Here is a 26487-nt window from a genome sequence, read left to right as displayed (position 1 = left end):
CCCTTTGCACTCTGGGGTTCCAGCTCAGAAAACAATAGATTTTTAGACCTTAGGGGCACAGTGTTGTCTGTGTGACTTTTCTAAAGTCCATCTTCTTTTTCAGTATTCTCTCCCACACACAGGAGTCCTATACTTGGACCCTGGTTGGGCTTGGGACTTTGTTGGTTTTCTTCTATGTAATTAAAAAAAAATTAGTAAAAGCAACTCCTCCCTCCTCTCTTCCTAGTCCCAACCTCATAAATCGCTCTCCCATTACCTCTCCTCTTCTTTTCAGGGAAGGTGAAGCCCCTCCTTGTGTATTGTCCCTGGGACACCAAGTCTCAGCAGGACTAGATGTATCGTCTCCCATTGAGGCCCTACCAGGTAGTCCAGATAGGGGAAGGGGTTCTAATGTCAGGCAACAGAGTCAGAGACAGTTCCTGCTTCAATTGTTGGGGGACCCTTATGAAGACCAAGCTGCACATCTACTATATATGTGTAGGGGCCCTAGGTCTTGCCCCTGAATGTTGTTTGGTTGGTGGTCCAGTCTTTGTCAGTCCCATGGTTCCAAGTCAGTTGACTTTGTAGATTTTTTGTGGTGTCCTTGACCCCTCTGGCTCACTCAGTCCTATCCCCAACTCTTCCACAGGATTCCTTGGGCTTCCCCTGATGTTTAATTGTGAATGGTTGAATTTTATTTTGGTTATTTTTGTTTTTTGTTTTTTGTTTTTTTTTTTGTTTTTTGTTTTCCCCAAGACAGGGTTTCTCTGAATAGCCTTGGTTGTCCTGGAACTCATTCTGTAGACCAGGCTGGCCTTGAATTCAGAAATCGACCCGCCTCTGCCTCCCAAGTGCTGGGATTAAAGGCTTGCACCACCACTGCCTAGATGGTTGAATTTTAATAGCTATTGTTTTTTAATTAAGTCAATGTCTCTCCCTTTCTTTCTTTCTCTGTCTCTCTTTGTGTGTCTCACAATTTTATGTGCGTATAGAATGCATTCTGATTACATTTTCTCCTCTCTCTTACCCCACCCCTGTCAGTCTCAGTTTTTTCCTGCAAATCTCCTTACCATATTTATGACTTGTTTTGTGTCCTTTATCTAGTGCCAGATGTGTGACTGTGGGTTTGGAACTATCCATTAGAGACTGTGGGTCACCAGTCAGTCACCAGTCACCAGTGGGTCACAACGAAGTACACTATCTCCCTCTCTCTTAGCAGTGAGTGGCAGGCCTGTCTCTTTCTCACTGGCACCATAGCCAAGGGATGGCAGGTGTTGAAGTGGTGGATAGATTTATCAGACGAATTTTTTTGAGGCATGGTCTCCCATATCCCAGGCTGGTGCCAAACACATTATGTGGCTTTGAACATTGTCTTTGAATTTCTGATTCCTGTGCTTCTACTGACTGAGTGTATTTTTGAATGACGCCAGCCTTGGTGAGAGGGTATTTCATGTTATTGAATTTGCTTGAATTTCTGATAGAAAGCAAGAACCTTTGATCTTACCTGTATGGCAATATTGTTTACTGATGCCACACAGAACGTTAGCTCAAGGGAGGTCAAAATAGGCTGTGGATGAACTCAATGAACTGTCTAGGAGAAGAGAGTACCAAAGTCCAGGTGATGCAGAGGTGATCCATCTATTGGCCAGATCCCTGGTGCCACCCATCTTCCCAGCATATAAGTACTGCAGGCTGTTCTCAGTGCAGCAGAGTGGGCAGAAGGGAAGCCCTGCAGAGGGTCACACGCACAGCTGGAGAGAGAACACAGAGGAGTAAACGGCTGACAGACAAGCAGGGATGGACCTGGTTCCTGCTCTCTCACTGGAAACCTGGGTGCTCCTGGCAATCATCCTGGTGCTCCTCTACCGGTGAGTGATCTTCACAGATCCTTCCCATATCATGTCATCAGTGTTAGGGTGATACTCAGACCTCTCTTCTGTTATTATTGGGAGAATCAAAATGATATCAGAAGCAGGGGCTGGAGAAATGATGGCTCAGTGGTTAAGGGCACTGGCTGCTCTTTCAGAGGACCCCAATTTGATCCCCAGCATCTACATGCAACTCAGAATCATCTCTAACTCACAACTCCAGGGGATCTGACTCCTTCCACAGGCATAGCTAGGATGGTATTTAAAGGTGGCAGTTTTCTAGCCTGGCTAACTGCTAAATAATCGAGACCTATTAAGTTTATTAGCAAGCTTTAAGCACTGTGACTGTGAAGGTTCTAAGCTATTCTAACCCACAAAGCTATCTACATCCCAGCCATGGGCTCCATTTTACTTGCTGCGTGACTCTTTCTCTGACTTGCTCTGCTCCATGTGTATCCTCATGGTGAGCTCCCATGGTGACTCCTTCTCAGGCCTGACCTCATGGAGACCTTCTTCTTCTTCTACCTGCCTCCTGGTCCTTATTCTCCTGGACCCTCACCTGCCTTGTTGCCCACAACTTGTCCTCTCCAAAGTCACTTACTGTTCAGTCTTTTATTACCCAGCCAGAGATAACTCGGAGCATTCTTTACACCACTCGGATACAGGGGATTCTTTCATACTCGTGACATTGCCCATGTCTGGACTGTATCAAGGTCTCCGTTTTCAAAATTTCATGTTTTTATTTATTGTTGTTAGGGCCAGCACATGCTACAGTGTGTGTATGTGTGTGTCTGTATGTAGGTCAGAGGACAACTTTACAGGGACAGTTGTCTCCTATCATGTGACCAAACTCAGAATATCAACACTATCAGTCAGTGCCTTGCCTACGGAGTCATCCTGATGGCTCCAAATGGAATGGCAACCGAGTTAATTTTGTGTTTTAATGTTTTGGCAGTATGGATGATCAAGCCAGAGCTTATATATGCCAGGCAAACTCTTTACTTCTGAGTTATAGCCCCAGTGGTAGTAACTCTTATTAAAGTTCATACTGACATTTTGAGGATCCATTGGATCCCCCCCACTCTTCTTTAATGCCTTCTTTTGAGGTTTACTGTAAACTTATGGGGTGTTCTATGCCTACTCTTGGTTTGTATAATGACACAGAGACCTTTATAAATATAATTTTAAAGCTTCAGTCACTAATCTCAGCAGATTATGAGTTCTTCTAACCGGACTGTGCTGGCCTGGCCAACTTCCCAGCCTACTTCCCAATCCTGCCATTGTAGTCTTGCTCTGGCACCTCCTTCTTCATTGTGTCTCGATTACTGAGTCCCCAGGTCCCACTTGAGATCCTTTTCCTTTTTCCGGGCACAGAAGTCCCACCTTTTTCTCTCGTGTCCAGCTATATGCTGTTGTACCCTTGATTTGACTAATCAGAAGATGGTGGAGAACAGTGTTTACAAAATACTGACTCAGGAGATACTTCATGATAATACAATACCAAAGGCTGAACTGTACTGGATCTCTGGGTATAGGAATCAGTAATTGACTACACAGTGCATGCAAACATCCCCCGCTAGTTTATGGATACGAGTTATAGTAGGTATGACTTAGTGTTAGTTATCCCTAGATCCATGGAAACTCAGCAGACATGGATACCAACAATGGACTGACATGCAAACTCACCATTTCCAAAGCTCTCTGGGAACTGGAGAGGGAGCCAAGTTGTTGATTTGTTTCAGTTTTTGATGATGGTCTTGCTTATTTCCTCTCTTCTCTGTGTGTGAATACAAGTCTTTCTGTTTCCCTTTATAGATATGGAACCCGTACACATGGAATTTTTAAGAAACAGGGAATTCCTGGGCCCAAACCTCTGCCTTTTTTAGGCACTTTGCTGAATTACTACAAGGTGAGTGTTGACTGAGTTTTCCATATGGCTTCTTCTTGTGGCCAATAATGGCTTAGTTCTATTAAATGTTCCTTATGAGGAAACCCTGAGACTTCAGGCCCTCACACTGTGTGTTCTCTCAATTCTTGAGAATGTTTGCAAGTGCCCTGGGGCTCTATTGCCAACTTAAAACTTAATAGTGTGTTTGTGTGTATATATATATTTTATAGAGTGTATCCAGGCATTTGCATTTGTGTGAGTGCCCATGGACATATTTAGTTATACATGTGTGTATGAGGAGGTCAGAGGTTGACACTGTGTGTCTCTGCACTTGGTCCTTTGAGGCAGAGTCTCTCACTTTGACCCTGCTCTCTCTTACTTGACTAGTATAGCTAGCCAGCTTTCTCTCTGGGTTCCCCTGTCTCTGACTCTTACAAGCTGCTTCTATTACCTCCTGCCAGGCATTTACACAGACCCTGGGGAGTCAAATTCTGGTTTCCACAGGGTGCTTTTCCCACTGAAGCATCTCCATAGCTCCCATTGTCAGCCCCTCATTTATTTATTTTTGGGTGAGTGTGTGTATATTCCATAGTAGGCATATGTAGGTCAGAGCACAGTTTGTGGCAGTCAGTTTTCTCTTCCAAACATCTTATTCCTAGTGATGGAGCTCAGGTTATCAGGCTTGGTGACAAGTTTCTTTTCATTCGGAGCCATCTCACTGCCCTAGTGTCAATTTATTGAAATTCACCTTGAGTAAAATGCCCAGATCTCTGTCTCATTCAGTCTTGATGCCGAGGACATGATGCTCGGATCTTGTGAGCAATAAAGGAAGAGTTTGTTTCTTGCTCAGTGTAGAGTCCAGGAAGGCACTGCTGTTGTTATTTGGAGAAAATCTTGAAGGGGTTTCCAACTTCTAGGACACCAATCTGCATTTACTAGATTAAAATGATCTTTGTACGAGGTCTTATGAGTGAGACTGTTCTTTTTTCTGAATATTCCTGAAGCATCAACTTATCATAGACCCCCGTCCCCCACATTTGGGAGGCTTTTCATAACTTGAGTTCTCTGCTTAATCTTTGAACCCATGAAGGTTTTTCTGTAGCAGTAGACCCAGCATGTACCGTTCATGTTTGGGTTCTTCAGAATTAGAGCATTTAGCTTCTCTCTTCATTTAGGTACTGGGGTTCTGGTTAGTGACTGATTCATTTAGAAAGATTTTGTGTGTATACGGTTGTATGTGTGTATTTGTGCACATGAGTGCAATAGCTATGGAGGAAAGAAGAGGGTGGTGGATTCCCTGGAGCTAAAGTAAGACATAGATGTGAGATGGAGGATGTGGGTTCTGGAGATTGAACTTGGACCCTCTGCAAGGTCAACCAGTTCTCTTAACCACTGAGCCACATCTCCAGGCCTTGTGACTTATTTAAGTTGTTTTTCTTTAATGCATCCACAGCTGCCTCTCTTCTTTTAAAAGCAGTAAACTTATGTATGACTCTGAGTAGCAAGTGAAAATATCTGAGACAGGATGAGAGTTGTCAATTATCTTACTTTTCTACATAATGCAATTTTATTTTCTTTTAAAGGTTTGCTAAAAGCAATTAGGGAATGGAGGATTTAGCAAAATTACTAGAAAATTATGTAGTGTGCCATGTAGGCTCTAAGTCTATGTGAATCATTTGTGACTAACCTGTTTTGTGCCTGGCCCATGGTCTGTCCTCCAGACAGACATTCCCAAGCTCACGCCCAGAGGCTGAGTGGCAAAGCTTGTGTTGCTGTCTGCTCAGGATTTTCTTCCTACAGGTTCTGTGCTTACCTTGCACATTCTTTAAAGCACTTGTGTTAATTATCATCACAATCATTTTCATCATCATTATTAGGGTGTGTGTGTGTGTGTTGTCCGTGTACATGTCTCTGTCCATGAGTGTAGAGGCCACAGGGTATGTCATGTGTCCTGCACTCATTCTGCCCTTTCCCACTGACCCATCCTGCTCTTGATGTGTCAAACATTTCAGAGACAATAAATCTGACTTCATGGTATTTGTGGTTTTTGGTGCTCTGGGTACAGATGGGTCAGTACATACAGGACAATAATGGATTTCATGCTATTTCTCTTTCCAGGGTTTATGGAAATTCGACACCGAGTGCTATAAAAAGTATGGAAAAATGTGGGGGTGAGTATTCTGGAAAGTTCCATTGAGTTGACTGTTTTCAGAAGGAGGCACTCCACTTATGTAAGGATGATGCCAGCCTCAATGTAGCCTTGTATAAAGGTGATACCGCATGTCATTAAGTGCCAGGGTTCAATTGTCAATTGACACGAGAACATTGCACACTGTGGCTTTTTGACAGACTTTGATGTTCCATGGACTTGAGCTTTTTTTTTCTTATTAATTTATTTATTTATTCATTTTGCAACGTGGTACCTGCCCCCTCTCTATTCCCCTCACACAGCCTCTACCTCCTTCTCTCTCCCCTCTCTCTAGTCCTCTGAGAGTGTCTGGCCCCCGAGTATCTCGCCAGACCTTGTGTTTTATCCAGTGTCCTCTTCTAATTTGTTTTCTCCTCTGAGTCTTCCTTTTCCTGACATACCATGCTTTGCTTCAGGTCCCTCTGATCTGCTCTGGCAAATGTCTTGTTCTGTCTCCTTGCCACACTGCTCATTTCCATATAGAAGCCCACATTTCTTCCCTTTTTAAAATTGACTTTAGTATTCCATTTCACAGTAGGGGTGAGGGTCGATGACCTAGCTAAGGGCTTGGTAAATAATTCATGAGTAGCATAAAAAATTCCTCTGTGCATATAGAGAGTTTGCTGTTGTTTATATTTTATTTTACATCAACTTTTTTTTTTTCCTGGAATGGGGACATGTATCCTGGTACATACATGTAGGCCAGAGGATAACTTGTGGAAGTTAGTTCTCTACTTCCAGGGTACTGAACTCAGATCATCAGTGCCTTCATCTGTTGTGCCAGCTCCTAACCACCCCCCCCCCAAAGATTTTTGGTAAAAGTGTGTATCTGATGATAGCTTGTGCCAGTCTGTTCTCTTTCCACCATATAGCTCCTAGGAACTGAGCTGACATCATCAGGTGCCTCTACCTTTGAGCCATTTTGTTTCCCCCCTCCAGGAACTAGCTGTGTGCAAATCCTCAGGCAGGGTGAGGACCTTAAACCTTCTGCTGGAATGTTGACAGTCATGCTCAGGGTGTGTGGATGTGATCTCAGCCGCAGTGAATTCAGGAGCACTGAAGGCAGTCTGTGCAGCTCTGCCCTCTGCTTCCTGGTTCTCATGCTCTTCCTGCCCTGTCTTCCATACTAACTAAGCCTCGGAGAAGAAGATACAGGAGGCACCTCAGTTGAATTCTGTGTTTTCATCTCAATGTATCAAAACCAGGGTCTGCACCCTAGCCAGGCATCCTAAGACTGAGCTGCATCCCAACACCACATTTGACACATTACAGTATTTTTCAGTTAATTTCTTTTTTTCTTTTTCAAGTCAAAGTCCCTAATGTCTGGGTGTGGCTCTTATCTCAGAACCTGGTTCATCAGCTGTCTTCTCCACACAGGTTGTTTGATGGTCAGATGCCTCTGCTTGCCATCACGGACACAGAGATGATTAAGAATGTGCTGGTGAAAGAATGCTTTTCAGTTTTCACAAACCGACGGGTAGGTCACACTGTTTTTTCATTGATTAATTTATTTATTCATTTTATATCCTGATTGCAGCTCCCCTCCTTTCTTTCCTCCCAGTCCAACTCTTACTGATTGCTCCCCCACTGCCCCATCTCCTTCTCCTCAGAGAAGAGGAACTCCCCACTGTGTCTCACCTTGCCCTTGGACTTCTAGCAGCAGCATGATTAAATGCATCCTCTCCCAGTGAGGCCCAACCAGGCAGTCCAGCTAGCAGGAGGAAGATCCAGTGTCAGACAACCAATTCAGAGACAGCCCAGCTCTAATTGTTAGGGGACCTACACAAAGACCAAGCTGAACATAAGCCAGTAATATATAAGGAGCCTAAGTCCAGCCCCTGTAAGCACTTTGTTTGTGGTTCAGGCCCTGTGAGCCCCCATGGACAGGTTAGTTGACTCTGTATGTTTTCTTTGGGGTCCCTGACCCTTCTGGCTCACTCAGTCTTATCCCCGACTCATCCACATGACTCCCCAAGTTGTAGATGATGTATGGCTGAGGGTCTCTGCATCTGTTTCCATCTGTTGTTGGATGAAGCCTCTCAAGAGTGAGTCTGAAAGCTGATTGTCATTTATAGTGTCTCTCACTGCATGGGTCTCAAGTTTGGTTAGTCATTACTTGGTCATTCATTCATCTTTATCCTTGCACGGCTTTTAGTAAGACAGTTTTTGGGTGGGTGGTTTTGTGTGTGACTTGAAGTGCCCTCTACCTCGTCTGGAAGTCTTGCGTGTTTACGGGAGTTGGCCACTTCAGTCTCTTATCCACAGCTACTAGGAGTCTTAGCTAGGGTTTTTCCCAAAGACTTCTCAGAACCCACACCATTCCAGGATTCTGGCTAGTCCCAGATATGCCCACTACCTATTCCTGTTATCTCTCCCAGCCCTCTCTGTCCCCCAACACTTGATCCTCTTCCCCCATTCCCCTCTCCACTCCCTCTCCCATCCAGTTCCTTCCCTCCATCTCCCAAGTCTATTCTGTTTCCCTTTCTGTGAGGTTTTGCCTCCTCGCTTGGGTCCTCCTGATTACTGAGTTTCTTTTGGTCTGTGATTGTAGCATGGTTACCCTGTATTTTGTGGCTAACGTTCACTCATAAGGGAGTACACACCATGCAGGTCTTTTGGGGCCTGGGCTACTTCAGTGAGGATGATATTTTCTACTTCCATCCATTTGCCCCCTAGGGGCTTGCTTTCTAGCTACTTAGCCAAACCAGAGCCTTCTAGATGTGAGGAGAAACCTTGCCTCAAAAAAACAATAGAGAATTATAGAGAAAGATGGCTGACCTCTGGTCTCCACATGAGCACACATGGGCATGTGCACTAGCATTCAGGTGTATACTCATATGTAGAGAAACACACACAGAGGGGAGAGAGACCCATGCAGAGAGACACACCAAGACATACACATGCAAAGACACACACACAGAGACAGACACATACATAGAGACAAACATACACGGAAACAAATACACACACAGCCACACACATACAGAGACAGATATATAGGCACACACACATACAGACACATGCATAGAGACAGACATAACACATAAAGACAGAGACAGACAGACTGACAGACACACAAATGTAAACACACACACACACACACACACACACACACACACACACACACACACGCCAGTTAATTTTAATATGCCTTGACTAGCTTAATGGTTGGGCACTGGGCACTTCTAATCTTTCCTGAGGCTAGCAAACACTCCACCTTGGTCTTCTGGAGTTAATATTCTTTTTTTTCCATATCTTTTTTTTTTAATTCGATATAATTTATTTACATTTCAAATGATTTCCCTATTCTAGCCCCCCCACTCCCCGAAAGTCCCCTAAGCCCCCTTCTCTTCCCCTGTCCTCCCACCCACCCCTTCCCACTTCCCTGTTCTGGTTTTGCCGAATACTGTTTCACTGAGTCTTTCTGGAGTTAATATTCTTTAAAATCTTTATTTCATCTCTGCTACTGCAGACCCAATTGGAAACATGGCCACTAGAGCCACTTACCTGAGTTCTTACGTGGTTGGTCTGTCCTATGACCCTTTCATGGTGATCCTGCCTCTTCCTCCTTTCTTTCCCAAGCCCTGGAATCCTAAAAGACCTGATTCTGTCTGTTCTACCCAGGCGTTGGCTGCTGGCTCCTTTATTTACTAACTGGAACCAACTGGGCACCATCCTTCAGGGCCTTATGTGCAGATGTTCCTGTGAGCAGATTTGAAGATGAAAATTAACAATATAACACAAGCAACATTAGGTCAAACCCATACAATAGTAAATTACAAAAACCCAAATATCAAACATTTAAGGGTTCCAGGCCTAGGAGAATGGCTTGATCAGTGGGGAAAGGACCTGAGTTTGGATCCTCAGCATCCACAAGGAAGCTGGGCAGAGCAGTGTTCCTGTGTGACTCTAGAGCTGCATGTGGAAACAGGTAGATCCTAGGGGCTTGTTTGCTAGCGACTCTAGCCAAACCAGAGCCTTCTAGATTCAGATATGGCCACAAAAATGCCATAGAGACCTAGAGAAAGATACCTGACCTCTGGTCTCCATATGAGCACATACAGGCATGTGTAACTGTAGGGTTATGGGGGTCCTGAGTCCGATCCATGCAGGACACAGTTGCTCAGAGATTCAGGATGAGGGAAGTTGACCATGCTTACCCCATGCTGTTGCCAGGTGGATGTATGGTATAGCGAAGCCTCGGGACACCACTCCTGGGGTGGGAAAGCACAGTCTGAGGTGTGGGGCAGCCAAACTCAGTGGTCCTCGAGTTTGCAAAGAGGCTGGAGCTGACTCAGTGGTCCTCGAGTTTGCAAAGAGGCTGGAGCTGTCTGGTTCTCAGGCTCTTGGACATCCAGGCACCACTGGAAATGGAGGAAGAGCTGAGATCAGAGTGGGGTTCCCACAGGCTGGGGTGGGAAGAGGGGTCTGTCTTCACTCTGTCTGGTCCAGCGAGTAGAGTCTTTGGCGTCATGGCTGGTGGCAGGTTTCAGCTTAGGCTAGGTGGCAGCCATGGCTAGGAGCAGAGAGAGGCCTTCTTCAGGAGACTAGACAATGGCTCCATAGACAAAGGCCTTCTCCATGGCTCCCCAAGGCAGATACTGATGAAAAGAGGCAGGCTATGGTTTTAAGGCATTTATTGTCCTGGAGGAAAGTACATGCGTAAAACCTTACCCCACTTCTCAGTGTGGGCCTGAGGTTAAATACCTTTTGCAGGGAGGCGTGGCTGGGAAGGACTGCTTATTGGATAAACCCTCTAGGACTTTAGGTACCTTGTTAAAATGGAGATCTGTCTTGAGCCTGTGTGACCACGGGTCATGTCCTCTACATGTGCAGGGGCTTAAGGCATTGCCCTTATGTGACTGATGGCCAAAGATCTAGGGGTGGGGGTACTGTGGCTAGTGACAGGGGCCTGGTGCTCTCAAACAGGCGAAGTGTCTACAGTCTCTTCAGAATTTCCAGGGCTTCAAGTCTTAGCTCAACTGGGGACCAAGCTACTTTTACCGTCCAACATCCACTAGCATTCATATGTACACACACACACACACACACACACAGATAGAAAGACAGACACACAGTATATGAAGATAGCCTTTTCACATTGCTCATGTTGTACATACAAAGCTGGAGAACTTGTCTGATGTAAAATTAACTTTCTATCTTTCTCCAAGCCAAATGCCATCCGCACAGCTCTGAAGATTGACTAAGTCTTGTTTGCATCTTCTCCTCAACCCCTAGACCTAGTTTTCCAACCACAGAACAATTTCCATTTAAAAGGATCCTGGAATATAAAGGGTTGGAACCACAATAGGAAGCTGAGTGCACAGGTGATTTCTCATAGGCTGTGAGGTATTCTGAGGTTGTTTTTGTGTTTTTCTGACTCTAGAATATTGGCCCAGTGGGGATCATGAGCAAAGCCGTCTCCATATCTAAGGATGAGGAATGGAAGAGACTTCGAGCCTTGCTCTCCCCAACATTCACCAGTGGAAAACTCAAGGAGGTGAGTGAAATTCTTTTAACTGCAGCCTGTGTGACTGGAGTCCCCATCCTAACTGTGGACGCTTTTCTGCTTTGTTTAGATGTTCCCTGTCATGGAAGAGTATGGAGATATTTTGGTAAAATACTTGAGGCAAGAGGCAGAGAAAGGCAAGCCTATAACTGTGAAACAGTGAGTCCTTCACAGTATTTCTGGGAGAGGAAGGGCACCTGGGGTGCAGCTCAGAAGGTCCAACTGCTTGTCCTTGCCCCTTTGACAGTAGATGACATTATAGACAGTTTAAAAAGAAGAAGCATGTGAGTCAGAAATTTGCAGGTGTAGAGGCTGGGAAGGCTGGGAAGAGCTTAGTCTATACTGAGGGGGCTTTCTTTGTCTGTTCCCTGAGAATTCTTTCCCACTCTCTGATGCATATGTTAAATTCCCCCACCTTTCTCTCCTCAGAGCATTAGGTGCCTATAGCATGGATGTGATCACCAGCACATCATTTGGAGTGAACGTTGATTCCCTCAACAACCCTAATGATCCTTTTGTGGAGAAAGCCAAGAAGCTCTTAAGATTTGATTTTTTTGACCCGTTACTCTTGTCTGTAGGTGAGTGGGTTGTTCTGTCTTCTGATCATTGCTCTCGTCTGTGGCCATGTTTGTCAGTTCTTTCTTTCTCACTTTCCTCAAACGGTCGGCTCTAGTGCTGTGTAGTTCACCTGTCCTGTAATTCCTCCCCTAAAGGCACAGCTCAGTATTTTGAGAGCATTCGAAGACATGTCGCCCGATTATTTCTAGTTTTGAACTTCCTTTTTCTTTGAGACAGGGTCTCACCATGTAGCTCTAACTGGCCTGGAAATGGCTGCCTTTGCACTTAGAGTGATCCCTCTGCCTCTGCCTCCTGAGGGCTGCAATTACAGTGTGCACCTCTGAGCCCTGGTTTTATTTTAGAATGCTTTCATTTGTATAAATACAAATTTGGCACTCTGTAAGTCCAGAACTCTCCATGGTCGCAATATCATACATGCATCCCATCTGTCTCGATTACCCCCACCCCTAACTCTTACTTCCCACATCACTTAGACACTGAGACACATCTTCCTCCCAATTTCCTCTCCCTTTCTCTGCTGTGGTATCCAGTTGAGTCCATTCAGTTTTGCCTGCTAGGATGCTGACCTGTATAACTGGCTTCATCTGCTGCAGGCGGTCAGTTAAGGGGAGGGCCATGCCATGTCTTAGATATGGAATTTCACACTCCCTGTTCCTGCCTCTGACTTTAGTGCCACACCCTGTTTCATGATGTCCCTTGAGCCTTCATGGGTGGGGGTGCTGATGTAGATGCTCCATTTAGGGCTCAGGACTCAATAGCCCCTTATTCTCAGTACTCTGATCTCTTAGGGATCAGCATTGACTGAAGGGCACCTGGCCTATTACCAATGTCAATCACAGGGGACTACGTTGTAGCCACATTGGAACTTTCAAGCAATCATGACCTAAGCAACCACTTCCTCTGAATCTGAGTATTCTGGGCATTTCACATCAATGGGATCATAGACTCTGTGGTCTCTGTGACAGGCCTCTTTCATTTAGCACAATATTAAATGAATCAAGTGTCACTGTGTCCTGTGTATTTGTCCAGGGAGCAAATTATACTCCCTGTCTGATAATGGACATGGAAGTTAGTTTCACACGTTTGCCAAGAATTTCTCTGTCATGAGCTTTCATATACAAAGTTATGTTTAAATATTTATTTTGGGGGTCACATTCAGAATCAGCATTGCTGAGTCACTGAATTTTTCTTTCTTTCTTTCTTTCTTTCTTTCTTTCTTTCTTTCTTTCTTTCTTTCTTTCTTTTTTTTTTTTTTTTTTTTTGGTTTTTTTTTTTAGAGACAGGGTTTCTCTGTATAGCCCTGGCTGTCCTGGAACTCACTCTAGTTCTGGCCTCGAACTCAGAAATCTGCCTGCCTCTGCCTCCCAAGTGCTGGGATTAAAGGCGTGTACCACCACTACCCAGCATAACTGAATTTTCAACAAATTAAGCAACTGAACATACATTGTCTATAGTAGCTGTGGCTTCTTTATATATAAATGTCTGCCATAAATGCAGGACTTAGATGTTGCAATGTATGATTTTAGATCATCTTCAACTCTTTCTCTTCCTCTCTCTGTCTCTGTCTTCTCTTAATTTTTAGGGTCAGGGTTTTTCCTGTCTATGTTTCTGTATCCCAGAACTCAGGCTGTAGACTAGTCTGTTTTTGAACTCACCTAACTCAACCTGCCCCTGCCTTCTGAGTGCAGAGATTATAGACATGCACTACCCTGCTGTGGTAGATCTTCTCTTACATAGCTTAATTGCTTTATCATTTTTATAAGATTTATTTATTTTTATTTTCTATGTATGGGTGTTTTGCCTACATGCATGAAGTGCCTAAAGAGGGCGTATTGGAGTCTTAAATCTCCTTGTATTGGAGTTACCGGTGGTTGAGAGCAACCATGTAGATGTTGGGAATCAAACCTGGCTCTCGTGGGAGTGTCAACTGGTTTTTTTGTATACATTCTTGGTATAATTAACCATGTTGTGTCATTTAGGGTTTTAATACTTTCCCTGTCAATTATATTTTCATATTCAGCTCATGCATCCCTATACCCACATTCCATCCTTGTCACCTAATATTCTCTGTGTCTCCTCTTAAGCATTGTATGATAGCTACACTTAGACCTGTTTACATATTTATTGATATAGGCTCAAATCTGGAAGTGTGGCAGAGTATGTGATTTTTAATTCTTCCTGCTTTTTGTGCTTGGGTTCCTGTGCTTCCTGTCTTTGTGCTTGGGTTTTTTGTTTGTTTGTTTGTTTTTGTTTTTGTTTTCTTTGTTTTTTTGAGACAGGGTTCTCTGTGTAGTCTTAGCTGTTCGTATGTGTACGCATGCACATGCACATGCCTTGGTGACTGTGTGGCATGTGGAGGTCAGAGGACACCTACAGCAGTTGGTTCTTTCCTTCAACAGAGTGGGATCCTGGGATCAAGCTCAGATTTTTAGGCTTCTCTGCAGAAACCTTTATCTGTTGAGCCATCTTATTGGTGCCTGAACTTTCTTTCTGAATCCATATGAAGTCCAGGAGCACAGTTAAATTTAAGAATCAGGTTGCAGCTTTGGCTACTCCAAAGCACAGAAGAAGTATGGTGCTGACCCAGTATAAACAAGGTCACAGAGAGAATGACTTCTGGTTGAGAAACTGGTGACTTCTTATACAGATTGCTTTATGATTTCTTTAAATGAAACTTCCATTTCAATGAAAACATCTTTTTTTTGTTTTTTCCAGTACTCTTCCCATTTCTCACCCCAATCTATGAGATGTTAAATATCTGCGTGTTCCCAAAGGATTCAATAGCATTTTTTAAAAAATTTGTGGACAGAATGAAGGAAAACCGCCTGGATGCTAAGCAGAAGGTAAAACATGGTAGTTTCATGAGAGGCTCACAGTTTGATTACATGTTGGGCTGTGAACAAGTGAGCTGTGTGCTAATGGCATGTAGAAAAGGCTAGCTTTAGAGAGAGAGAAAGAATATATTTTTTCAGGGAAGAGAAGTTGAATTTTTAAAAAGTTGATTGATAATAAACCAGGAATCGACCATTAGCAATAGGAATGAAAACTAGAACATCCCACATAAGGAATAAAAAAGCAGTGGCATGGCACAAGACCTGAATATGATCAAGCCTGTCAGAACTGCAGCATACATGGGAAAGAACCTCTCCAAGCTCTGTCCTTTGCTGAGGAACAGTTGGCAGTTGATAACTGTGTTTGTAGGGGTGTGGATACAGGTAGGATTCCCATGCACTAGTAGATGGCCCTACAGGCATGCCCAAGTGAGCCTCCCTAGTTGGACTTAGTGGGTGATTAAGAAGAGGGCATGGAGTATTGAGGAAGAAATGTTACAGATGATATAGAAGGAATTGTTTGGAGGAAACAATGGGGTGGAGATGACCATATCTGATCGTGTACATGTACGAAACTCTCCAATGACAATTAAAAATTATCAAAAAGGGGGAATATTTTTTCCTCTCCTTCAAAAACATTTTCTAAGAATAAAAGTGATTGTTTAAAATTGTATTGTAATTTATTGTAAAAGTGGTTGATGTGGAATCTAGATTCTTCCCAGCTGATCCATTTCCGGCTTTTTTTCCATAATGACTCAAGCAACCAGAGCCAAAGTTATGAAATGAATTTAAGGGAACTACATTGTCAGAAAGAAGATAATTAAGTTTCTGCATTCCTGATCTACCTCTGACCTCTGACCTTACCATTGATCATCCATTTTTGCAACCTTTCTTTCTGTTTCCAGCACCGAGTGGACTTTCTTCAGCTGATGATGAATGCTCATAATAATACCAAAGACAAAGAGTCTCATAAAGGTAAGCAAACCCTTCCTGGTCGATGGACAAGGAAGCTCTCAGGGAGTGGGTGGGTTGCTCATAAAATATGCAAGGAGGTTTTTCTTGGTAGAGGGATACCTCTGTTGTCAAACAACAGAAGTAGTTATTATCAACATGGAATTTTCGGGATACACATGTGCAAAAGTATGCCCCTAGCATGAAGGGTGATCATGATGTATGTCTCCTGTGGTCTGTTTATAACCTGAGGGAGCACAGGTGGTGTTTGTGTCTTTGCCAGCATGCATTCTTAGTGCTCTTCCTAGACATCTGTGCCTTAACATCCTGTTGGGGGGGCATGTATCCAAGTGGTGCTGAACCTCTTTGGGAGCCTGTGTTGGACATGTCTTCTCTAGCCTAATCCATGGTAAAGATTTACCTTTCCTTTGTGTGATGTGTAAGTAGCTTCTGGGGAAAGCCTCTCTGTACAAATGCATTGGTCCTCTTCATTCTTTTATGTACTTAAAAATCACTCATAGCTGGGCGGTGTTGGAGTGTGTCTTTAATCCTTGCACTTGGGGGAGGAGATGGGGTTGCATCTCTGTGAGTTCAAGGCCAGTCTAGTCTTCATCATAGATTCCAGGACAGGCAGGGCAATGCAGAGAAATCCTGTCTTGAAAAACCATAAAAATAACTTCCAGATTTTTATCTTCTTTGTGTGGTACATGCATGTGCAGGAGTATGTGCACATGTGCACTCCCCTAGGTGTGTGTACAGAGAAGAGACAAAGGCACACAGTGTCTTATTCAATCCTTCTCTGCCTTATTTCCTGGAGACAGGGTCTTTTATCAAGCGTGGGGCTAAGTTGGCAACCAGGAGGCCCCAACAATTTACAGTGTTGTGATTACAGGGGTTTGTTGCCCACCTGCCTTTTTACGTGGGAACTGAGGATTGAAACTCAGGTTCTCAAGCTTGTACAACAAGCACACTTACCCCTGGAGCCATCTCTCTAGCCTGCCCTCTGTCTTTATTTTTTGTTTAAGGTCATTTTCACTATCACGGCTGCAAACTGATGGCATTTCAGTTCCCGACTTTATTCTCCAGGTGTTCATCAGTAGCTAATGGAGAGGGTGTCTTCCATTCTTACCCATCTGTTCATTTCCCATGCACTCACTTGCTTATGTGCAGCAGTATGGTCCCTTGGGTCCCCACACTTACTGTTTGAAGTGATCCTGTACTTTGTGTTTTGAGTTCTTTCTTGTTTGCCCACTTGAAACCCTTTCATGTGATCAGATAACTTCAAACTCTCCCACACCTCCTCCTTTTGCCACAGGCTTCTATGTAGCCCAGGCTGACCCACATTCACAATGTGCCTGAGGACCTTTAACCCCTGAGATTACAGGGCTGTGCTACCTCGCAGCAGAGTTTTAGCAGAACTGTTGTATCTGGCATGAATCTGGAGTGGTAGCACCTTGGTTTTGAAGTAGCCTTCTGTTAGTGATTGTTATCTGAGATTTTATGGTGTTCTTTGGAACCATTCCCAGAGCTTGGCACACCTTAGTCTACAGGCATTCCTGGCAAACCATGCTGTTTCCTATGGCTGAGAACAGCTTAGGTGATGGGTCTTTCAAGACAGCCCATAGATTAGATAAGAGGTTTTGGTGTATGGAAATTGACTTGCTAAGGTGCCTTCTGTGTAACAATAAAAAGAGCTCCTAGGAAGAGTTCAGTCCTTGAGGGTGTGATCCCCCTGATGATGAGAAGCAGAATTCTTCCATAACTGGCTGTCTTTTCTCCAGTCAGTCTTTCAGTGTCCCCAAGAATACAGATATTACCATACTTGATTCATAAAGTGCTGGGGACTGAATCTAGGTGATTCCTAGGGAAGCACCCCTATCTACTGACTGCATATATCATCCCTTCTGTTTAACTTTTGATTGATGAAATAAATATTAATTTTAATAATAGCCACCAATTGTAGATTTATAGTCCAGTTTCAGTTTAGTAACAAGTACTTACACTAATTGGGAGGAAGAATTTATGAACAAGAGAATCACAGCGTTCATGGTAGAAGAGGTACAACTTCCTGTAACTCTAGCCCTGTGGACCACAATGACATCCTCTGGTTTCCATGGGAACCTGGAGAAACACACATAAATAAATAGAATTAAAAAACATTGATCTGGGGCTGGAGAGATGGCTCAGTGGGTAAGAACACTAACTGCTCTTCCGAAGGTCCTGAGTTCAAATCCCAGCAACCACATGGTGGCTCACAACCATCCGTAATGAAATCAGACGCCCTCTTCTGGTGTGTCTGAAGACAGCTACAGTGTACTTACATATAACAATAAATAAATCTTTAAAAAAAAAAACATTGATCTGTATGAGGGACCTTCTATAACTACTTCTCTAGGGGATTATTGTATAATCCCTATATATTATTATTATACTTAGATATAAGTATAATAAGATACTATAAGTATATATACTTACATATAAGTATATAAGTATAATATATTATTATACTTATATATAAATTATATAAGTATAATCTAATAGGGTGCCCTATTCTAACATCCAAGGGCACCCTCCTCACAAACATGGCACCCCCACACACTTTAAAACTTACAAAAAAGAAAGTCCATGTTTTGAACCTGACCACTGGGAATGGTGAGGAACTGTAGACACACTAGGACAACCTACCTGAAGCTTTCTCTTTTTTCTTCTTGGATGTGTCATGTTGCTGTCATGGTGTCATGGTGACATGATGACAGTCTCAGAGTGACTGACCGACATCTCTATAGTCTGTCTAGGAAAATGGGGGCTCATTTGATTTTCTCTCATCTCCTCTGTAAGGGTCCATCCTGACTTGACATATAATTTTCTCCTCATCTACTCCGTGAGAGTCCATCCTGACATGATTCACCTGAAATGCTTTCTTACTTTCAGCCCTTTCTGACACAGAGATCACAGCCCAGTCAATTATCTTTATTTTTGCTGGATATGAAACCACCAGCAGCACACTTTCCTTTGCCCTGTATGCGCTGGCCACCCACCCTGATATCCAGAAGAAACTGCAGGAGGAGATCGACAGAGCTCTGCCCAATAAGGTGAGAGGATGGTGTAGGAGAAAAAGAAAAAGTCTCAACAAAGACACCTTCTTGTCACCTCCAACAGTGTGTGTGTGTGTGTGTGTGAGAGAGAGAGAGAGAGAGAGAGAGAGAGAGAGACAGAGAGACAGAGAGAGAGACAGAGAGACAGAGAGACAGAGAGAGGGATAGAGAGACTGTGTATGAGAGTGTGTGTGTGAAAGAGAGAGAGAGGGATTGAGGGAGAGAGTATGTGTGTATATGTGTGTGTGAGAGTGTGTCTGTGTGTTTGTGTGTGTGTGTGTGTGTGAGAGAGAGAGAGAGAGACACAGAGAGAGAGAAAAAGAGTGTATATGTGTGAGAGAGACAGAGTATGTGAGTAAGGGTTAGTGTGTGTATGTTGTGTGTGCGGGGTGTGTATGCATTGTATGCATTTTTTGTGTGCTAATTTGTGTGTTAGTGAGTGAGTAAGCAGTCACACCACTGAGCCATCCTTCCAATTCTGGTGATTTTTATTTACATATTTGTATGTATATATGTATGTATGTATTCAGGTATGTATGTATGTACTTATGTATGTTATGAGTATAAATATGTATGTGGGCATATGTTCTACAGCACATGTGTAGAGGTTAAACAAAGGACAACCTGAAGGCATTTGTTCTCTCTTGCTACTACGTGAGTTTTAAGGGTTCTAATCTGGTCAGGAGTCTCAGTGGCAGGTGAGACTTTGCTCTCTGAGATGTCTCAGCAGCCCTCGATAATTTCTAACAAGAGCACAACCACAAACTGGTTTTCCCCAGCACCACTTAGAAATTATAAAAGGGACAGAGAAAGAGAAATGGTCAATAAAACCTCCCATGGCAACAGAAGGTTGTTGTGACAGGGCTGGGTCTGTTGTGCCTGTTCTCTAGGACCAAGCAAGCAGCATGCACACAACCTGTGTGATGTTAAAGACATGCACTTATCATACAGATCTCTGCAGGGTTCAGTGATGCTGCTGGACCTGCTGTGCTGTCCAACTGTGCACTGAGAGAGCCTAGTCTTAGTCTTGATTAAGCTGCCTGGGTTGACTCAGCTCTGTGCCATGATCCCCTCTATTTATAGTTATAGGAGAAGAAGCCAAGGTGTGAGCCTTGGTGTCTAAATCATGAGTCAAACTCTCTCTGTCTCTCTGTCTCTCTGTCTCTCTGTCTCTCTCTCTCTCTCTCTCTCTCTCTCTCTCTCTCTCTCTCTGTGTGTGTGTGTGTGTTATAGACCCACATTGTGTACATTTCTGATTCTTTTTCTACCATGTTTTATGATACAGGCTCTTACTAAACGTGGAGCTTATAGATTGGGTGAGGTTGTCTAGCCAATGAGAACCAGGCATGCCCTGTCTCAGTCTACCTGCTGCTGGGATCATAGATGGGTGCTACTGTGTTAGGGTTTATAAATGGTTTGTATCTGATCTTTCATCCTCAGGCTTGCATAGTACAAACTTCAATAATTGACCATCTTTCAGGTCCCAAGTGACAATTATTCTACTTTGTAAGGAGTCTGAGTGATGGCACAATGGTTAAAAGCCCTGGCTCCTCCTTCATAGCATCCATTCGTACTTGAGTCCCAGCATGAAAATGGTAGCTCTCGACTGCTCTAACTCTAGTTACAGGAGACCTGGTGCCCTCTTTTGGCTTCTGTGGGCGCTGTACTCATATGGTGTACATAAACATATACAAAAAATCTACATTTATGAGTTAAAACAACGAAACATGACTTAAAATGGATTGTAAGTACTAACTGCTTTGAGCTGCTGAGCTTGACTTTGGGGGTGCTGAGAATTCAACACTAGACACAGTTGTAAGTTAATCTAAGATCTCAGCACAAATCCTTTTCTTTCTTTCCAGGCACCTCCCACCTATGATATCGTGATGGAGATGGAATACCTGGATATGGTGCTGAGTGAAACCCTCAGATTATATCCCATTGCTAATAGACTGGAGAGAGTCTCCAAAAAAGATGTTGAAATCAATGGTGTGTTTATCCCCAAAGGGTCACTAGTGATGATTCCATCTTATGCTCTCCAGCATGACCCACAGCACTGGCCACAGCCTGAGGAATTCCGCCCTGAAAGGTATCAGAACCTCATGGGCAGGAACCCACTCTGTACTCTACAGGCCTGTGTACTCTATGATGCCTCTTATAGGAAGATGATCTAAGTATAATTTTGTATCCATTTGCATTCTGTGAGGAGAATGGTAGAGAGAGAAGAAAAGAGAGGAGAGGGGAAGTGAGATGGGAAGAAAGTATGGCTCATTAGCTACAGAATACTTTCCTCCTTCTTCCTCAAATGGTTAAGGACCCGCTTAAGTGTGGGTCAGAAACCCACTTTTCCTGAAGAAATGAAATGTGCTTTTCAGAGTTGGGACACAGCATCATCCCAAATGGATTTTTAGTGTTTAAAGATGTAGTTCCTTTCTTGTTCCTTTGTATTTTTGACAATCTCTTGAATGGATAATGAATTCTGGACATTTTCACTTCACATTGCCCTGCCTCTTCTCCCACTCATGTGGAATCCCTGTCTGTCTTCAACCAGTCCTCCTCCTGTATCATGTATTTTTGGATTTTTTGGTGACTTGTGAGTTTACTTAGGCTCACATAAGCATAGGTGTAGGGGTTATTTCCTGGAGAATGGTCAACTCACCAGTGGCTGCTCCATTGAAGAAAAACTTCTCCACCTTCACCAAGCATTTATTGTCAACAGCTCCTTAGTGAGGTGGCATTTCATGAACTCTATTTCCTTCCCATAATGGAATGATGATGTGTCTAGTCTTGTGTAGGTATCCACACAATGATGCTATGAGTTCATGAGTGCAATGGGCATGTCGTGTCCAGAAGATAGTACTTCCCATCCATTTCATGCCCTGTCTATTACATTTTTCTGCCCCTTCTGTGATGTTTCCTGAGCCTTGAAGGGACTGAGTCCTCCTCTTCTTCTTCTTCTTCTTCTTCTTCTTCTTCTTCTTCTTCTTCTTCTTCTTCTTCTTCTTCTTCTTCTTCTTCTTCTTCTTCTTCCTCTTCCTCCTCCTCCTCCTCCTCCTCCTCCTTCTCCTCCTCTTCCTCTTCTTCTTCCTCCTCTTCCTCTTTTTCTTCGATTTATTTATCTATTATATGTAATTACACTGTAGCTGTCTTCAGACACACCAGAAAAGGGTGTCAGATCTCATTATGTATGGTTGTGAGCCACCATGTGGCTGCTGGGATTTCAACTCAGGACCTTCCGAAGAGCAGTCAGTGCTCTTAACCACTGAGCCATCTCGCCAGCCCGCTACCACCACTTCTCAGCACTATGACCAGTCATGAGTTTCTGTGCTAACTGTCTCCCACTGCAAACTGAAGCTTTTCTGACCAAGACTGAGATCAGCAGTAATTTTTTGTGTGTAAAGATAAATATTTAGAAGGCATTTTGGTATCATGTCCAAGTAGCAAAACAACAGCACTGCATTCTTCTCTATGATGTCTGCAGCTGTGGGTTCTTGAACAGATTTTCAGTGCTAGACATTAATTTCCCCAGTGAACTGGCCCATCAACCAATCATTAAATGGTCAGTTTCCCCCTACCCCATAATACACTAGTGTGTGCCCACATAAGGATACAGTTTTTCAAACAGCAGTTATCTTATCTCAGCCACATGGAGAGTCTTATAAGGAAAGGGAGTTGAAAGGATCTTTAGTGTAAAATTCTCATAGCCAAATACCTGCAAGTAGAAATTCAATGAACATTTCCCAAACTACCTGTGAGTTACTGGTTAGATGTCAAAAGACAACTTCACATGTGTACCTCTTATGCTTTCGTCTTCTGTCAATGAATCATTTATTGTGTCTCCAGGTTCAGCAAGGAGAACAAGGGCAGCATTGATCCTTATCTATATCTGCCCTTTGGAAATGGACCCAGGAACTGCATTGGCATGAGGTTTGCTCTCATGAATATGAAACTTGCTCTCACGAAAGTTCTGCAGAACTTCTCCTTCCAGCCTTGCAAGGAAACACAGGTGAGGGAGAAAACTATCTCTATAAACAGTGTTTTATGGGAGGATTTTTTTAGAACTTAAGGTTCTATGTATAAAAATAATAATGAGTGTTTGAGGTCTAATAATTGGATTTTTGGCCATCAGAGCTATTTGTATCTAGGTATTAGCTAAGGGGCTCTTTGTTCTAGGTCTGTATAGACTAGAATTTAGCATTATGAAGAGTCAGAGGAGACCAGTGTGAAAATCTAGTCATGTCTACTGGAGATTGGGTATATGATGTGCCATGCAGAGGTGCAATAGTCATGTCTTCAGTCTTTGTTGTATTGTCCTCTTCTTCCGTAGTTCACAGAAGCCCTCCTTTCACAGTCTTTTCAACCCATGTATGTACATTAGAGTTACAGAAGAGCTTTAAAACTCATATGGGGTCTGGGATGTTCTCAGTTGGCAAGATGCCTACTAATTTTGCACTAATCTCTGGTTCTAATCCACAGAACTACACAAACAAATTGTGATGGTACATACCTATAATCTCTGCACTCAGGAGTTAGAGAATAAAGGATCAGAATTTCAAGTTATCCTTGGCCACTTAGTGTATATGAAGCAAACACGGGCTGTGTGTCTCAAAAAGAAACCAGAAACTCAAGATGCCTTGTCATTTCAGTAATCTTAAAACAATTCACCCAAAATGTGGCTTTAAAAGCTCATCTCTGATTTCTCATGTCATTCTAAGTTGAGAATTATTATTTTAAAAGACAATTACTTGGTCTCATGAGATTGCTCAGTGGTTAAGAGCATCTTCTGCTCTTTAGAAGGACTTGTGTTCAGTTTCCAGAAGTCACATAATGGCTCACAACCATTTGTAAGTCCAATTCCAGTGGCTCTGATGGCCCACTCTGGCTTCTCAAGAATTCACACATGGTATATGTACAAAGTGCTGGGAAAACACTCCTATACAAAAACTATACGTCTTTATAAATTTGCTTTTTATGATGAACTTCAACCTGGGACATTGTGATTATTCTGGATCATTTCTCAGGAACCCTGCTCTAGAAAATAGGTAGTTGTCATATTTCCATAAAGTATGTATCTTTTATTCTCCCTTTTATTCTGCTCTCATACTTCAGGTCCCTATTCACTCTCCAAGTGAATCTTCTTCTTAGGTTTCTGTCCTTGTTTACTCCATGTTCAGCTTTTGGGTCCTGTAGGCTGTTTTCATCACCTCTATATCATTAAAACCTCCAGTTGTTTTATATTTGTTCTCTTTGTATTGAAGGATATTCCCTCTCTTTTGTATAGCACCTCATATTATTCTTTCCACACACTCCAAATAGTTCTTTGAGGAGAGTTTTCACATTGAATACCTGGTAACTGTTTGAAAGTATGCCTTACAGTTATAATATTATCTCATTAAAACATTCATTTAAAAATTAGTATTATTCATGTAAGTATTTACATGCATATCTTTATTGTAGTTCTCCATCAAAATCATGTGTATAGTACTTAAATTATAAATGAGTAAAATAAGACATTTAGAAAAAGCATTTGCATTGCATTTTCCTGACTATCTTGTTCTTGTTTCATGTAAAGGTATGGCTAAAATTACAGGACTTGTGTATTTGAGTATTATGTATTAAATACAGACTTGTGTATTGATGGGAGTCTTTTCTGGACAAAGGGACAGAAGTGTTTATTCTTTGATCTGTTCCTTAATACAGTTGTATAGCTTTATCTACACATAACCCCACTTATTTTAGTATTTATTGGTAAAGCATTTACATTATTCACAGGGATTTAGACAGACAAAACACAGTTCTTGTTTTGAGACCCCATAGCAAACTTGACATAGGGCAGATACTCTTTCAAGTTCCAGTCATCTTAAAATTGATACTTCTCTCTCTCCATGAGAAGATTGCTCCCCTTCCTTTTTCTCTGAATAGAAGATTTGTCTATTGGAAGCTTTCCCCTTCATTACTAAAGAGTATGATGCTAAAGTACTATTGAACACCCTGTGGAGTCAGACATTCTCTTTTACCATATCCTTGGAAGCCAAGAACAGATGCTAGAAAAGCAAGTAACATATGTCTCTTCCAGAAGACTTGCCCTGAACATGCTGAGTACAGTGGAGATACATAATCTTGGAGCTGAGGATTGTTAATAGAGTTGAAATTTATCCTTCCATGGTTATCTCGCAAGTTTCAAAACCAAAAATAACTTTTCATGACTTAAAAAATTAGCCTAACTTTTCATGACTAAAAAAAAAAAGCCTAAGAATAAGGATAAAAATGTGAAACTCATTTGTTTTACTTTAAATCAGCACAGAATATCAATATAAACCAGCATGAGTTTGTTTCAGGTTGTGAACACAGTAGATTCTTAATCACCATTTTGCACAATGTGTGTTTGGATGCATACTCTCACCATCCAAGTGAGACAGCTTGGAGAAAAAAGAAGTGAAAACATATGACTTAAAATGCAGCTTTTTTTTGTTTCTGCATTGCATATTATCCCTAACACTGGTTTATTACTTTTCTTTTGGTGATATTGTTGTTTCATTCACTGGTTCTCAACAGTCTTCTTTCCCTGTTGCAGATACCTCTGAAATTAAGCAGACAAGGACTTCTTCAACCAGAAAAACCCATTGTTCTAAAGGTTGTGCCTCGGGATACAGTCATAACTGGAGCGTGACTTTCCCTCAAGGAGTTCTGCTGAGTTCTTCAGAAAGGCAGAGTCTAAGAACATTGGACACTTATCTTCACCATGAATAAAATTCAGATGAAAATGGGGGTTAATTGATTGGTTTTGATGTATGGTTAAAGATTCAGGACATCCATTGAGCTTTCTCAGTGACCATACAAGCTTCCATCTAATATAAAGGAGATGAGTTAAGTCAGTGACAGCACAGGAATTTCGCCTTCACTGGTTCTGGTGGGATCATCCCCATCCTCATCTTGTAGTCTCTGTTAATTTCTTTTGATCTCTTTTGATAGTAACCATATGTTTGTAATCAGATGTTTTAGTTGCCATATTCTACAATAAATGCTGCATGGAAAATGTAAATAAACACTTCTTTAAAAATACTCCTTTTAAAAGTGTTTTTGTATTCTTTGAGAGCCTCATAGAATGTATTTTGATTATATTAATTCCTTTCCCCCAACTCTTCCTAGATTTTATTCCATGTCAATTACTACTCACTTTATATTCTCTCACACTATTTCAAACCAAACCAAACTAAACCAAACCAAACCAAACCAAACCAAACCAAACCAAACCAAACCAAACCACACCAACCCAAACCAAATCTGTGTAGTCCACTTTGTGCTGGAGAGCTATTCCTGTGTGTGAGGCCTATCCTGGAGTGTAGTTCATATATCCAGTGTCACTCCTTTGAAGAAAGCTGACCTTTCTTCTGTCAGGAGCTCTCAGATGACCATATCTCCTTGACTAGGGGTAGGACCTTAAACTCCTCTCAGCTAGGATTTTGTTTGGCTTGAGCTTGTGCAGATTGTATGTATTTTGTCACAGCCTCTATGAGTTCATATGTGTACCTGACATGTGTCTGGAAGTGCTGTTTCCTTAAAGTCAACCACTACCTCTGGCTCTTACAATCTTTCTTC

At 42.5% G+C, this 26487-nt stretch overlaps 1 protein-coding gene across 1 annotated transcript; it reads left to right on the top strand.

The window, feature by feature from the left end:
- Nucleotides 1-1705: 1705 nt before the first annotated feature.
- On the top strand, nucleotides 1706-25614 carry LOC127672690 (cytochrome P450 3A11). Its single transcript, XM_052167998.1, has 13 exons — nucleotides 1706-1847; nucleotides 3663-3756; nucleotides 5854-5906; nucleotides 7301-7400; nucleotides 11310-11423; nucleotides 11503-11591; nucleotides 11862-12010; nucleotides 14727-14854; nucleotides 15748-15817; nucleotides 18725-18885; nucleotides 20751-20977; nucleotides 22732-22894; nucleotides 25463-25614. Exons 1-13 carry the CDS (start codon nucleotides 1777-1779, stop codon nucleotides 25556-25558), a joined length of 1515 nt encoding a protein of 504 aa, XP_052023958.1. The 5' UTR covers nucleotides 1706-1776; the 3' UTR covers nucleotides 25559-25614.
- Nucleotides 25615-26487: the final 873 nt, after the last annotated feature.

Source organism: Apodemus sylvaticus, chromosome 22, assembly GCF_947179515.1.
Source record: "Apodemus sylvaticus chromosome 22, mApoSyl1.1, whole genome shotgun sequence".
NCBI classification, from domain to species: Eukaryota; Metazoa; Chordata; class Mammalia; order Rodentia; family Muridae; genus Apodemus; species Apodemus sylvaticus.
The sequence above is the reverse complement of the archived record's forward strand: the minus strand, read 5'-3'. Positions and strand labels throughout refer to the sequence as shown.

Coding starts and splice junctions, on each gene's coding strand:
- LOC127672690 (XM_052167998.1), top strand. CDS start 1,777: ATGGACCTGGTTCCTGCTCTCTCACTGGAAACCTGGGTGCTCCTGGCA. Junction 3,757..5,853: donor CTTTGCTGAATTACTACAAG/GTGAGTGTTGAC, acceptor TTCTCTTTCCAG/GGTTTATGGAAATTCGACAC. Junction 14,855..15,747: donor GCCTGGATGCTAAGCAGAAG/GTAAAACATGGT, acceptor TTCTGTTTCCAG/CACCGAGTGGACTTTCTTCA.